Source organism: Hoplias malabaricus, chromosome 2 (assembly GCF_029633855.1).
Source record: "Hoplias malabaricus isolate fHopMal1 chromosome 2, fHopMal1.hap1, whole genome shotgun sequence".
In the NCBI taxonomy this organism is placed as follows: Eukaryota; Metazoa; Chordata; class Actinopteri; order Characiformes; family Erythrinidae; genus Hoplias; species Hoplias malabaricus.
Window position 1 is genome coordinate 32,993,977 of NC_089801.1, and position 15,289 is coordinate 33,009,265.

The 15,289-nt window shown below is 41.0% G+C and overlaps 1 protein-coding gene across 2 annotated transcripts; it reads right to left on the reverse strand.

The window, feature by feature from the left end:
- Window positions 1–521: 521 nt before the first annotated feature.
- dtx2 (deltex 2, E3 ubiquitin ligase) lies at window positions 522–15,100 on the reverse strand. Of its 2 annotated transcripts, XM_066660155.1 has the most exons (9): window positions 13,830–15,100; window positions 11,363–11,954; window positions 8,994–9,052; window positions 7,019–7,159; window positions 5,718–5,785; window positions 5,262–5,423; window positions 4,680–4,841; window positions 3,776–3,865; window positions 522–2,756 (listed from the first exon to the last, which is right to left on the reverse strand). In XM_066660155.1, the coding sequence occupies exons 1-9, from the start codon at window positions 14,164–14,166 to the stop codon at window positions 2,496–2,498; spliced, it is 1,872 nt and encodes a 623-aa protein (XP_066516252.1). In that variant the 5' UTR covers window positions 14,167–15,100; the 3' UTR covers window positions 522–2,495. The 2 variants fall into 2 exon arrangements, with proteins under 2 accessions (XP_066516252.1, XP_066516253.1); XM_066660156.1 differs by lacking the exon at window positions 7,019–7,159 and having other exon boundaries at window positions 526–2,756; window positions 13,830–15,097.
- Window positions 15,101–15,289: the final 189 nt, after the last annotated feature.

A 15,289-nucleotide genomic window follows, 5' to 3' on the forward strand; every position in this document is an offset into this window, starting at 1 on the left:
TCCAGACTTTTAAAATCCTCCAAGAGAACACAGTTACTCTTCATTAGGCAGGTGTCTGGGACGCCTGCATTGCCTCGCACAGCTAGAGCAGAAACAGATAAGAGTATATTGCAGGAGTTATATTTATTGCTGATATGTATTTTATATATAGACTGTTGCATACATTTTGATTACCCAACCAAACGTCACAGATGGACAGAATGAAGGATGAATCGAAAGCCAAGGCGAGTGTCCAGCGAGGCGGCGAGGCTGATTGTCACCATGGCACCTTCAACATCACAGCAATTTTACTGCTTTTTCAGAGCTGCAAACAGAGGCTCAGATGTTCCAGTACAGCTCAAAATGGATCGCTGGATATAGTATATGCATTCATTTTTACTGTTGCAATGAGCAACTGAATTATTCTGTAATTAAAGCAACTGAGGCCAGGAATAAAATTAATAATTATTTAAAAAAAAAAAAAAAGGTTGCAACAAAATAAAAAAAGCATTTAATTGTGCTTTCTCTTAAACAACTTAATAGCAGCAAATTAAAAACAAGACTGGAAAAAAAATAAGAACCATAAATTAATATAGCTGCAATTTTTAACAGTGCCTTTAATTTGTAATACAATTTGTGTAGCACTAGTAAAAACTATTTGCATTGATGTGCAATAATTACAGAGTATATTTTCTTTTTAATGTGATGCCAAGTGGTTTTGAAAATGAATCATCAATCCTAGTACTGGAGGTTGGTGCCACACTGGAGAGATGCACTGCAGACAAATCATTAACTCTGACTGGAAGCAGTAGTTTCAGAACGTACTATAAACCGTGTATTAAAAATGCATGCCATGAGAGAGAGCGAGACAGACAGACAGACAGACAGAGAGAGAGAGAGAGAGAGAGAAAGACAGACACACAGAGAGAGAAAGAGAAAGAGACAGAGAGAAAGAAAGAGGGAGACAGACAGAGACAGAGAGAAAGAGAGACAGACAGACAGAGAGAGAGACTAATTTTAGCCTAAACCAAGGCAAATTCACTAACCAAATACTTGATAATGACAAGCAGCTGTCCCATATCCGCAGCTAAACATGACCTTGGAAAACCCTTAATGATTAACTAGGATCGTGAATGCTAAAGTGCTACTGAAAATTGCATGGTCAAACCCTAGCTGCCTCTCAAAACAAAACAGCACGTGATACAGGGAATGCAACACTATTCTTTTCCCCAAAAGCTTCCAAGATCTGTGAAAAACATGGAAGTCGAATGGGGACAACTCCCACCCGCCCCCCACCCCCCAATTCATCATGTCACCCAAACTCACACACATTCACAAAGACTACGACTTTGCACTGTATACCACATAAGGAACACAAAAGCCCCTTTTTCACCCTTTAAGAGATGTACCAAGTAAGGTTTGCTTAAGATTTTGAACAGCAAGAAATATTCGCATGGCAAGAATAAATGGAGAGCAATAGTTTTGTCCAAGGTTCACCCACAAAATGTAGTTATATTTTGAGGTTGGAAAGTCTAAACTAAGAAGAATGTTGCTACAAAACAATACGTGTCCAGGTTGAAATGGCACACAATGACATGCTGACTATTTTGTTGCAGCTAAGTGAAAACTATTTATAGAGCAGGTTATCATCAGCTCAATAGTGTAACAAAGGCATCTGCTCTTTCCTAAGGGTGTTTGCACTGATAAAATATTACAATAAACTCAACACAGGCTCCTTTCCAAAAACTCTGCTACACTCTCCCATTACGTTGAATGGAAGTCAAAGTTTATCAAGAGTTAAGGACGAAAGCGTTTGTGGGTGAAGCATTGATAAAAAGAAGTCCACTGTGAGAAACTGTTTCTATATGTTGAATAAACATACATAAAATATCCAGTCTCCAGTTCTGGAGTTGTGATTTCACTGATTTAACTGAAGTGTTCTCCAGAACCAGGACTTAAGGAATGGGTCATACGTCCTCTGTACTATGCCTTTTTACAATCAAGATGATCCACATTACCGGATCTTATGTCCCAGACTAGGGGTTCCCAACCCCAGTCCAGGGCCTCTTTTATTAAAAGTACTTGCATTCCACCTTAAATATGTTCTTAACATATTCTTAAGTCCTCTGCATTTGCACATACAAATGATTCATAACAACTCCATTCCCCTGTCAGCGCTAAAACATGTGTGCATTAAATCCACATTTGCATCAACGTGAGAATCTTTTATAAACGAGGCCCTTGGTGACCCCATGTTCTCATAGCACAAAAATGGGCAAAGTATGGGGTCATCAAGACTAGGGTTGGTAAGGACTGCCATTGACACCAAGCAATAATCCATTATATTTCAATGTATTTAAATACATATATTTATATTATAATGTAGTTCAGAGAGGACATCATTCTCAGCCTCAAATTTTTCCAGATGCTCAAAATCCTACTAAACCCTTACACGGTAGAACTATAACGTCAAGTCTGGTTATTGATTGCGTAGATTTTTTTCTTTAAATGGCGGCTCACATAGCCGTGCCCTGAGGCACCTGGCTCGCTGTCTCTCGTTTAAGGCAGTCCTCGGTCACGCCTTGCGCGGCCAGCTCTGAGAGCACATTGTCCAGGTAGTTGGGGTCAGGGTAGCCGTGTCCCGACACGTTGGACATCATCTCCGTCTTGTGGTGAATCTCGTTCCACACCACTGTATCCGGCTCCCCCGTGGTGCTGGACGTGCCCACAGTGAAGATCAGCCGCCGCGTCCACGCCACCTTCAGCAACTCCAGCACCTGCAGACGGTTACCATGGAAACGGTCAGGGCTCGCCTCTGCTTGCAAGCCAGGAGCATGAACCAGAGCAAATACACATAATAGCAATAGCATATCATCTCCACCATAAGGACAGCCCTGTCGTTTTTACTGCTGCGTGAACATTAAGGTGAACAGACCAATGCCAACAGTTTAAAATATTTTTGTTGCTCCATGGTTTTCTATTTCAGAGATACAGGTTTGCAGACAGCCGCTCCAGGACAGACTACAGAGCTTAGTTCAGATTAAGTTTTAGTGTTACATCCATCTTTAAGGCTGTGCTGGTACTTGCACCCCTGTAATTGTTCTAATTCCATATGCAATTTACTAAAGAAAGGAGCAGATTAGCTAATTAACTCGGTAGGCCTTGGAGGGGAGTCTTGATTTGACTGGAAGATATAGCCTTCCACACACCCCTCTCCTGATTGAACTGAAGTAAAGAAAAACTCCCTCCTGTCTGATATATTGCTCCCATCAGTGATTTAAATGCCCTCAAACTTTTACCCTTGTAGCTCTGAAAGTTACGTCGAGTTTTATTCATTGCTGTTAGGATTTCTGGAACTAATTATTGAGACTTCTCCTAGATGTTCTAGCCACCAAGGTTGTTGATTTGTTGAGGTGGATTAATGTGCTATTCTGCTGTACATAGCAATTAGTTTAAAACCAATATTTTAAAATATTAAATTGGTTGTAAATAAAAATTGTTACAGAAGAGGGTGAAAACTTAACACGCTTCATTTACGCAAAACCATAAATTGTATGCACTGGGAAAAACCAATATTGAAATTATGATATATACCAGCCCAAATGATATAGGTGCAAAGAATTCAAAAGATCAGATAATAATAAAATCAACCAACCACCCGATTTTTCCCCCTCATGTACAGCCAACTGCACATGTCTGGATACCCCTACTCAATTTACATGATTTAATTGATTTTCTATGGTAAAGTTCTAGGTACAGGATGTACTGATTTGAGCTGATTTCATTCTTCTCATACCTTTCTGCCCTTGTCATTATCAGGTAGGAAGCCAAAGCGAGGGAAGCCTCGACAGGTGTACGGCTGGCCAGGATTTGGGTGCTCGGGACCCTGAGAAGAGAATGGAGAAGCAGACATTGTTAAGCATTCGACTCATCTAAGGTCCTGGTTTTCAATACGTGACATGAGTCAGATCTGGGTGATGTATGCCAGCTTTGATCTATGCCCTCCCACATAACACAAATGACATGAACAGAAAATGCAATGACAGATTTTGTGTGTGACATGCTTTCAATTCTATGTGGTAAATATAATCAAACAAACACCTGTATGTGCACCTAAAGCCATTTTAACTGCAAATGTAAAGGCAACATTCATGACTTTAGTCAAAAAACATTTTTTATATCATTCAGAAAGGTTTCCTCGCCATTTCCTAGCTCTCCAGTCTGTGTGCGGGCTCAAAACTGGGTTTACTAAACCCCAGTGTCTGTAAACTAGATTAAAAACAAAAACTCTCTCAGTTTAAGACAAGCGAGAGAACTCCAAACGTATACAAGCAGGAACCAAGATGAGGGTTGCTCTATTCCTGCTCCATAGGTGGGACTTATTTTTGCTGTTTCGGATCACTTAAAGTGGAAATGTCTCCAAAGGCAGGAGACGGCTAACTGCATTACCGACAGTGCTAAAAACTAAACGACTCGAGTTACAAATGAGTCAAAGCAGTGAATAACGTTAGACAAATAAGTTAAACTTCAGCCACGTACAAACAGTCATTATCTTCCCTCAAACATGCCGTTCCACCTTAAAAGAAGCGGAGCTCAGAGCTGCGTTTCCCCATAGTCATAGACGTTCCCTTTAATCTACGGCATCGCATGTAACAACTGCAGAAAACCTAAACAGTAGCAGTATTAGATTAACTTCAAACCTGCATTCCAGGTGGGATACTGTAGATAATCTGTATGGTGCCACAGTCTGGGTGCCCAGGGAGAGACTGGGGGATGCTATAGATTTCCATCTTGCCCTTTGGTTGGGTTCCGGTTTTTTCTCCATAGATTGTCTTGCAAGAGGGGCACTGCAAGCTGCCATCCTTTCATTGAAAAAACAAAGAGTTGGTAAACTGACTATACACCTAGCTTGAAATACTTTAATAAAAACCAAAATTAAGTTTGTGAAGGACAGTGGTTGTAAGAAAAGCATATATATTTTTAAATTAAATAAATAAAAAATAGAAACAAAAACAAAAAGAAACCTTATAACAGTAAACCTTAGTCTGCTGACTATAAAAATAATTTTAAAGGGGTGGTCTGGGTTTCTAAAACTACACATACCGATATAGAAATGGTTGTATTTTGTATTTCATATTTATGGAGGACACGGTGTTTGCAAGATGGCCTTCCTTTAATAGCGCAGTAGATTATCTAGATTTGGGGCCTGCCTAAACTACTTTAAAAGGGAAGGAGGGGAAAAAAAAAACCTTCACCAAGGTTTTGCGCAGATAGAACCGTACCTTGTTGCCGTTGTTGTACATGGCCAGCATGCAGAGCATGTGTAAGGTGTGTCCGCACTTGGTGAACTTGCCCACTGTGCTGGGCTGCAGGGACTGACTGCCCTCTGCTGGAATTTCATAGCCAGAGGGACACGATAGGCGCTCCATACAAATGATGCAGTCCTGTTAAAACAGTTACATAGTTCAATTAAAGAGCTTTTAAGTCCTTTAAGACACTGTAAGGGTGATAGAAATAAATAAAACAACACGACCCTCCAGGGAGAAAAAAAAAAAAAAAAAAAGCAAATAGATAGGACTTGACATACAATGAGTAAAACAAGATTTGCGCAGTAATTCTTACACAACAAACAAATTTCAATCAAACAGACAAAGTCAACAACATTTTTTAATAGTTGGCTATGTGCAGGAAATTAAACATTAAACTTCTTTAGCCAGATGCAGGCTGAAAAACCATACCTCATCAGGGACAACAGGCACTTCCTCCATGTATCTCTTAATGACCTCCTCAGGTTTCCGCGCAGAAGCTAAGGACACACAACATGAAGACTTAACACACATTTTGGGGTCTCTGCCAAATCCAAACTGTCTCCCCATCACTGCCTTTATCTGTGTCACTTTATTTCTGCGTATATACACTTACCATAACATTGAGACGGCAACACTAAAATAGGACTAGACTGGAGTATTTAAGGTTGCACACAATTTAAAAAATAAATACAAATACAAATAAAAACTTACCACACATGAAGAGCACATGTTTTCTGGGTACTAAACAGAACTATTCCATTGATGAAACAAAATTAGCTGTGACAGCAAGCAGCTCAGCAAGCTGTACTCTGGGAAAGAACTTTGCCTGTTTGCCACCAATTGTGCTGGGCTTCTAATTGCACCAGCTCAGGTTTCTGCATACACAAGTGGCTCCAAAGAAAATGTGATTACTACTGACAATTGTCTGGTATCACTTTCCCAGAGTATTAGTCAAGATATAGAAAGGACTTGAAACATAATAAGCTCCAATTGACATCCCCTGGGGTCCTAATCTGTTTCACTATCGTCAGTACAATTTCCGGGGACAGGCTGAGCACTGTCAGCAGTCGCTGCAGAAACTGTGTTCATATGGGAATGTGGTTGATGTGTTATTTGGTTAGCATACATTAAAAGTAGCAGGTTAGGTTTGCTTGTAAGTGTCAGTCTTGTCTGAACCTCATACACTCATACATTTTTCTCTAAACAACTTTATGGTTTAAGTGGCCAAGCAATGTGTCATGTGGGGTAAAATGGTGCTGACGTGACAGCAAACGCACACACCAAGACGACGTTTAGTCCACAGATTATAAAACACATAAAAGGGACACGTACAAGTAATGGACCAAAATAGACAAGCAACCACAATGATGCAAGCAAGGGATGAAGTGACAGTGATGATGCAAGCATGATGTATAATTAAAGTGTAGTGAACATGGTGGTACAAGCCAGCAACCCAACACATTAAAACCCAAGTACAAGCACACTACTCAAAAGGGCACTACATTGTTATTTTTCAGTTAAAAATAAATATATAAATAAATAAATAATAATTAAACAGCAGTTCCCTGCAAATTGCACGAATCCTGCAACTAAAAAGAAGTCTCAATGGTGCAAAACCAAAGAAGCATTAGGAGCAAGCAGTTGTTTTGAGGAGAGAGGAATAAGGGTGGGCAGCAGGGACAGCTGGCGTGGGAGGGGTTTGGGTTGGGTTTTGGCGCGACATTAGCTACCTGTCCTGGGCTGTCTCTTTGCCCTCCTAACGGAGCTGGCCTGGGCTTTGCTGGGCCTGCCGGAGCCGCGTTGGGGAGAGGAGGGGGCAGTCATGAAGCGAACTCCCAGTCCTGCTGCTGACATCAAAATGGAAGCCATGCCTGGACAGCCAGCCCCGAGGCCCAGGCAGACGACATGCGGGGAGGGGAGGGGAGGGAGGGAAGAGGAAGGGAGGGGGGGGAAGAGGAGGAGTGGAGGAGAGGAAGAGTGATGAGCCAAAAAGTGCCAACCACAAGTGGGGGGGGCATGCTCTGATGAAGGCACGAGTTGAAGGCGGAGTCTGGCGCTGCTTGCTGCAGACTAGTAAATGTAATTTTATCTGTACACCACTTTTTACAATAGGCTTCTAGGACAGACTTAGGACTAGTTAGTCTTTTGACTAATATGACAAAATGTTTTATAATAGCTGCTAGTTGTTAGAAGTCATACAATATGGCTGAATTAAAAGGACAAAATGGTGTAAATTGCTACCTACAACATATTTTCATGAACTCCTGACATGGTTAAAGACTGGCCTGTTTCTGTTTGTTTGTTTTCAGGTTATATCTGGATATTTTTAACATAATCCATTATTTTACAAAGGCAATAATGCAAAAGCTGCTGCTGCAATAACCTTCTACCAACAATACTGCACAGCCCCACTTTCCACTAGCAGCTTGAATAGAAGCAATATACATTAGTTCTGGGAAAAGGCTATTTCCTCTCTGCATTATGCTGCACTGTTGCAGCTTACAGACTCCCATACTGACATTTCCTAGCATTCTTTGTGTCCTCTCCCTATGCTGCTGCTTTAAACAAAGCTCCATCTGTGTCATTTATTCTTCTTAATTTTAAGCATCATAACAGAACCTGTATTGCCCTCTGTACATTTTGTTGTCAGTCATAATTCAGCATAATTCACAGAAGGTTTGACTGGCGACCATGAATAATGCCTCTCCAATAAAGCTGGTATTCGGTTGATGGTTACATTGGTTACTGAGTTGTCAATCACTGACAGAGATGGGAATCCACACTTCTCAAGCTGTTGTTTTTTCTAATGACTGTGGCATTGTTAAGATAGGTGTGCTAGTCCACACCATGTGCAAACAGTGTTCATACACTACAATCTATGTCGTCATCTTTGTCTGTAAATTGTTGTAGCTCTACCGCAGACTCCACCATCAGTGATGATAAGTATGCATCTGTCTGGCTGCACTTAGAGGAGTTGTGATGTTCCACTGAAGAATCTCAGCCTCTTTCCTGATTCACCACAAAGGGCTGAGAATGGCTCATTGTCCTAAATCTGTCACAGTTCTCCTTCCTTCCTTGTGGAGCTGCAGCTGTCTGTTAGATGAACTGCAGATATCCCAGCACCCCATGAGGTCTGGCCTAAAGCCGCTATGTCTAGGACACCTGCTTCTGAATCAACCTGGTGGTGAAATCCCACTTTGAACAGACCAGAAAACATATAACCATACACAGCCGGTGCACATGCATCTGAAATCGCCCATTCAGACACAGTTTCTTTAAAAAATAAATAATTTATTAAATTAATAAAAATAAAAAAAAATTTAAAAAGCTGAAATGATGATGACAGGCTCATTAGCATCTAGGGATGTAGTCAATGTTTTCCACAAAAAAAAAAAGCTACATATCACATTAAGGTTATAAGAAATGGACTGATAGTTAAGTCTTTAATATGAAACCATTGCTTAATAAAAGATAACTCATTTGACTTTTCTCTTTCACAACACCTGTCCCAAGTTCAGAACACACTCATCAGAGAAATCTTTGCCTGGTTCACTGACTGACTGACTGACACCCACAAGAAACCGTTCCTGTTCTAGAGCATGTACATACTTCTGCATGAGACATGTTAAAATACATCTCTTGTAGAGAAGCAAGAATCAAAGCAATACATGGAAAAGCTGTTTTGAAGAGGTGGGAGTGTTGTACCTGCCAGAGCTGTGCTCACACTGCTGGAGCCGTTCAACTGTAACGGAATAGCTGGAATGCTGTGGAAACAGAAAATCACAAATCAACGCGTGTCAGTTTTAAATTCAAATTAGCAAAACAAAGAGACTATGTATATTTTTCTCTCTCTCTATCCTTATTTGGCTGCATTATATAAGAACTGGCTTGGATTGATGTCATTTCAGTCTTGCTCACTTCTAGCATAACAAGAATAGACACCCATCAACTAACCCTTCGGCAGTTTGGCTGAAATAATTTAATCTACAGAATTTCCCCACTTGCCTAAATGTAGTCAATCAACCAACCTGTGACTGGTGTCTTAAACCTACAACTTCTGTTTTGCAATGGAGACACGTGGCTAACACAAGGAAGCGTATCTTTTATTACTAGAATTTTGCAAATCACAAATTAATCTCAAACCAACTTGTTTATGCTCTTTCTGACACTGGGGAACAAACTAATATGCTATGGGCAGTGGTCAGGCATTAATACTGCGTTTATTTAAACCTACATGTCATTTCTTCCCCTCTGCTCCAGTTCAAAAATAAAGAAGCACAGTCCTGAGATCAATGATGACCCAACTATTTTATTAGGACTGAACTTTTTAACTCTAATAACCACTGATATTTTTTTCTCCTAATCAAACCTCGGAAAAGCAAAAACATCACAATATACTGTCAAAGTATTGTGATATATTGTATATTTGCCATATCATGCAACCCTAAACATCGCTAAGAAAACTGCCCACTGTTTATTATTTTGAAATGTTTTGAAAGCTGGGTGCTTTTGATTTGTCAGAGGGCAAAATGGGAACTTCCTCTATACTGAGTGATGACTGTGGCCTGAAATAACTAGTTCTAAAATCAGGTTCTTCCCAGTCATCAGTTTTACCTGCTTCAAGGAAGACAAACAATGGCTGCATAAATCAGGGGTTTCCCTTTTCCCCAATCCAAACAAAGGCTACAACTGTTTTCTTCCACACTTCCTTAATCTGGCCTCTGTTCTCCATCTCAATTACTAGCAGGAACTGGTTGGAAATCATCCGCTCTACTACACATACCTCATGGCCTGGGAGTGGGGGTGCATAATTGTGAAAATCTGAAGAGGCAAATGACCAGCTATAGCTATTTACTCCTGCTTAATAAGCATAGGTGAGTGGGTGTATACAAGGTCAAGAATAGACAACATTCTCAGACAAGGGGATTTCTTATACATCCTCAGTAACACCCTGTCTGTCAACTAATTTCAGTTTAATTTCCCTCATAACTGAGATAACACTGGGGCAAAGGACAGTGTTGTTTTACATCTTTCTCGTACTCAATGATTCAATCTGTTACCAAGTTACTTACTCCCATTGCAGAGGAATAAATATAAAGGTGTGAAATGAAGCAGGTTGCAAGACAACCAAAGAAGCTTTGACAAGTAATTCACAAAATACCTAGTTTCCTCATCTTGTGTTCTTAAACTACTCTCCACAAAAGGGACCAAGGCATAATCACCAGCAAAATATATCCAGCTGGTCTCCTGTGCTTTGTGACAGATTAATAAAAAACAAGAAGGGGAGTTCAGTACATCAAATGTCATTCAAGTGCAAATTGGACCCACTCTTTCAAATCCAAGTGGTCTGACACAGCAAAACAAGCAAATTTGCTTTATAAACAGCATCAGAGCAGAGGATTGCATTTTTCTTAAGTACACAGCCTGTGCCAGTGGGCTCCAAATCGGTACATACTTTAGATCTATTTTAACTGCCAGGTACAGCAAAACAACGACAAAAATAACTGGAGTGGCTGGTTCAAGTGTGTGCTCAGAGTTGGTAGTGAACAAAAAACAATGCCTAGCTAAAGCAAAGTTTATTCAATGCAGTCTTTGGCCAATGCATGTTTTTATTCTGTTCCAAATCCAAACATGTCTCAGCCAGACAATCAAATGTGGTACAATGCTGATTTTCTAGCTTTATGGCTTAAGGGTTTGGGAAAAATGACAATGCACTGCTTTCCTTACTGTGACTGTGATTTTAACATTAACAACAGTGTTCAAGGGTTTTTTTTGGCCATAAAGCCATATTCATTGGTTTAAAGCTAAAAACAGTCACCTAAACAGCACTGGTTTTGTGGAGTTCTGACTGCTCATAAAGCAGCAGGTCACAAGCTCAAAAATAATAATAATAATAATAATTTAAAAAACTCAACGGTCAATATATCAAAAAAAATAAAAATAAAACTATGATTACTCATCCAAAGTAGGTACGTGAATTAAAACAAACCAGCTCTACCTTAAGCAACCTAAGTAACATTGTTTTAAACCCAAGTTAAGAACCACCACTCTACCACAACCAATGAAGTTCTAACCTCAAGCCATTCGAAGTGGCTGAGAAGGATGGAGGTGGCCCTTGAGGCTGAGCCATGGAGCTAGCTGCTGGACTCCAGGGGCCTCCCCACGACATGTTCCCCATGGATAAAGGCCTCCGGGGATATGGCGAATAAACAGAGGATGGGCTAGCTCCAGCCACTCTGCTGTGTGGAGCCTGGAGACTGGGTCGACTGGCCTGGCCAGCAGAGAAGGAGTGTCGAGAGCGGCTGGGCATGGGGCCGGCTGCGCTGCTGTGGCTCAGACATTGCTGGCAGGTGCAGGCAGGTCCAGAGTGGATCACAGACCCTGAGGCGAGTGGGTAGGGGGTCCCTGCTTGTCTGCGGACATGCCGCCGGAAACTTGATGTCTTGTTGACCTGTTCCAGGGCTGTGAGATCCACAATATAGTTGTAGCCGTGGGAGGCCAGATCGGCTGTGGCCTGTCCCGCTTGGTAACTGTGCTCCAGAAGGATGGAGGTGCGCGTCTCGTATGCCGTCCAGCTGCCCTCATCGTTTGCCCACTCCCAGAAAACACCGCTGCACAGGGCTGAGGACTGGGGGAACAGGGCCCGGCGCACTGAGCGAATCTTTCCTGTGGACCAAGAAGAATTTTTTTTTAAATATACTTTTAAGGTTTCAGCATCTTCTCTAACAGTGAACTTACTAAGAACTACACTCTTTAAAAATTAGGGTTTTTCCACAGGTTCTTTAGTAAAGGTGAAGGTTCAATTTAGAACCACTAGTTATGTATAAAACCAGATTCATGGTGAAATGGTTCTTCAGATTGATGGAGAATGTGTTGTATATGGTTCCAAGTAGCACTAAAGGGGTTCTTCTGTTGTAAGAAGCTGGACTTCATAACAAAAACATTTCCTGTATAGAACCATATTTAAAAAGGTGCTAAATGAAACCATATTAGCACTTCATCCGTATGAAGAACCACTTTATCATGGCAATAACTAATCCAAATGCAAACTGTTCTGTAAACAGAACTCACAGCTCTGATTAGAACCAACAGTTATACTAAAGAAACTTTGAAGAACCTTTTTGTAAGAGTGTAGGTCTGGGTCAAAATGTTCAAATACGTGAATACAGGTTAAGAATATCATATATAGTAAAATAGGATTTTTGATATGCTAATTGGCTTCTCTTCACACAAACATTCTCAGCTCAGAACCATGAGCAGTGTAACGCTATGCTCCCCCAGAAGTTGTTCCTTTCATATTGACAGTGTCATATCTGTTTAGTCCAAACAAGAAAGCACAGGGAAAAGAACAGAAACAACAAAAAAATAAAAATAAATAACTAAATAAATAAATAAACCAGAACAGGAAATATTATACTGAAGCTGGCTAATGGCTACCACACTGCAGATGAGAAGCTTCACAGTGCACTGCAGAGGGTCAGCAGTAGTTATAATAATGAGGTCTACTTCCTACAATTTATAAATGCAGATAAATCAGCACTGACAAATAATTACATGTAACAAAATAGTATTGGATAGCCCTATTAGCGTAAACAATCATGACTCCAGCAAACCATTCTTCTTTTTTTTCATGTTAGATAACAGATGAGAGTATGTATGACATCTAGTAAACAGGCTGAGCTTCCTGTCTGAAACCTATTTCCTGGTATTATTTTCCATCTCTCTCATCCTGTTCAGTCTGCAGAGTCTGCAGGTGTCAGAGGTTTGACCCAAAAAAAAAAGTGCTGTTCTGGTCACCGTAACACAGAGAAAACCATAACACTGCTGGTGCACTTAATCAATCCCACCCTTTTGATGGGAAGGAAAATGGTTATGGAAATTTTTCCAAACTTCAACACAGACTCACAGAAAACAGCGATTTGAGTTCCAATATGGACACGTAGCTATTTTGACACTTCAAAAATGATATGCCATAGTAATTATAGACATATACTGGTGTTACTCAGAAAATCTCTGGCTGTAGAAAATACCTGACTGTTTTTTCATCCCATCTAAAGAGTGAATCCAGTCCTGCAGTTATCTCTTCCTTCCTTGTGATCAAAAGAGTAGCAGTGCCCATTCTACCCATAACTGAGTTTTAGAGCCAATAATAATATAGAATAAAACTTTATTAGGCCCATTTGTCTTAACAGAGCTCAGATTTGACACTTTATATTAATATTTTAATGTATATATGATTGAGTTGCTGAACGAGACGTGCTTAAAGATTAAGAAAGATTAGAATTGCTATAAATGTAGACATGTATGTATTTATGCAAATGTGCTACATCATTTAAGGTGAAATGGAATATTTAAATAAACTGGTAGATATACACACACACACACACAGACCTATACACTACCTATAGAGATAAACATAGATACATAACACAGACAGAGATAGATGTATAGACAGATACAGTTACATAGATACACACGGAAGGACACCTGTAAACTAATAACGATAGTTATGTAGAACAGTACATCTTCTGAAATACTAACCGGTGTCCAGTCTGAACTGTTTGAGGCTTGGGATGTCAATGATGTAGGCGGCGAGGCTGGGGTCGGACTGGCCTAGAGAGATGCTGCTGGCCGCGGGTCCGGCGGCTCTCAGCCCCCGCTGCTGTTGCTGTTGCTGCTGGAGACACTGCTCGATGTAGCAGCTCACCTGGCCGCTGTAGGGCCGCCACAAGCCCAGGTCGTCTTGCCATTCCCACACCGCCACCATGGGCTGTGCCTGGCCGGGTACCGGGCCCGTAGACATCGTGGACGAGGCAGAGAATGACGGGCCGTTCCTGGAGCCGCTGAGGCCGGAGGAGAAGCCCGAGGCAGTGGCCATTTCTGCCTTATACTCCGCTCAATATTGCCTTCTTTCCAAAACCGTTATTATCGCACAATCTTCGCGAATTTGCCTGTTTGTGAAGCCCAGCCAAAGCAAGCGACTGCTAGCTCAGTCAGCTTGGTTCTTTGGCTCCTTTTGCTTTTTATCCATTAAGCTAAAATAGCAGTTTCGGTACAAGAGGTGAAAATGTAGATAGCGTTAGCTACAAGTCAGCGGCCGTGGTTCATTTGCTTTGGCTTTCTCTCCATGGAGAGATATAAGCCAGCAAAACAGATAGCTAACAATTAGAACAAGCGATGAATAATATATCTAACGCACAGCATCTGGGTGACTTGACTTCTGCTTTCGCTTTCTGTGGTAAATAGGTATCTAAAATGCCGAGTGAAACTGAGAGCTAGCTCTTAGAATTCAAAACATAATACCCGAGAATTGATGGTGTCCCAGTCTTGTGTCGTAAAGCCCTCGTATAAGCTAGGTAAACATAAGCTGTGCTTCAGACGCGACGCCGCCGAGGCTCCTCATCGTTCCTCGTCCGCCGCCGCTGAGATACGAAGCTTAGCCACTTACCGCGAGTGAAAGGCCATTTCTCAGCTCCCCAAAAAAGCCACGCCGTTTATACAGTCACAAAAATCGGCTTTGTCCGCTTCCCCTTGCCGTTTTAAATGGTCTTAAATCGTTCACTGAACGCCCTCCGCTGCCACTGAGCACACGACACCTTTCGACCAAACGGAAACCGGTCAACACCATACTCCCGTCCCTCCTCTAAAATAAAAAAGTGTTTTCCTCCTGAAACTGACCCAGAATGTTTTATTTACTGTTATTTACACCACTCGACATTATCTGTGCACTAATAAACCAACAGTGCAAGTAAACCTATGCTTTTAAACAATGCAGCCCACTAAAGAGATTATCATTGTTCTATGTGCACTTCGAAAACCAGGGCGGTTTCGTTATGTTTTTAGTTGTAAAACTTTAAACAACTTATGAATTTAATACGTTTTGGAACAAAAACTTTAGTATCATAGAATCTCTCTCCAAACAAACGTCTTAATTTTCTCAAAACATATTTGCCTATATTAATAAGGGACTTTTAGTTTGAAAATTGACCCACAGTAAGCTT

Bases quoted from the DNA above. Each gene is read 5' to 3' on its own strand.
- dtx2 (XM_066660155.1), bottom strand. From the start codon at position 14,166: ATGGCCACTGCCTCGGGCTTCTCCTCCGGCCTCAGCGGCTCCAGGAAC. The intron at 9,053-11,362 runs GTTAGAACTTCA...CTGTTTCCACAG, and splicing joins GCCACTTCGAATGGCTTGAG to CATTCCAGCTATTCCGTTAC. The intron at 4,842-5,261 runs GTACGGTTCTAT...TTTCAATGAAAG, and splicing joins TGTACAACAACGGCAACAAG to GATGGCAGCTTGCAGTGCCC.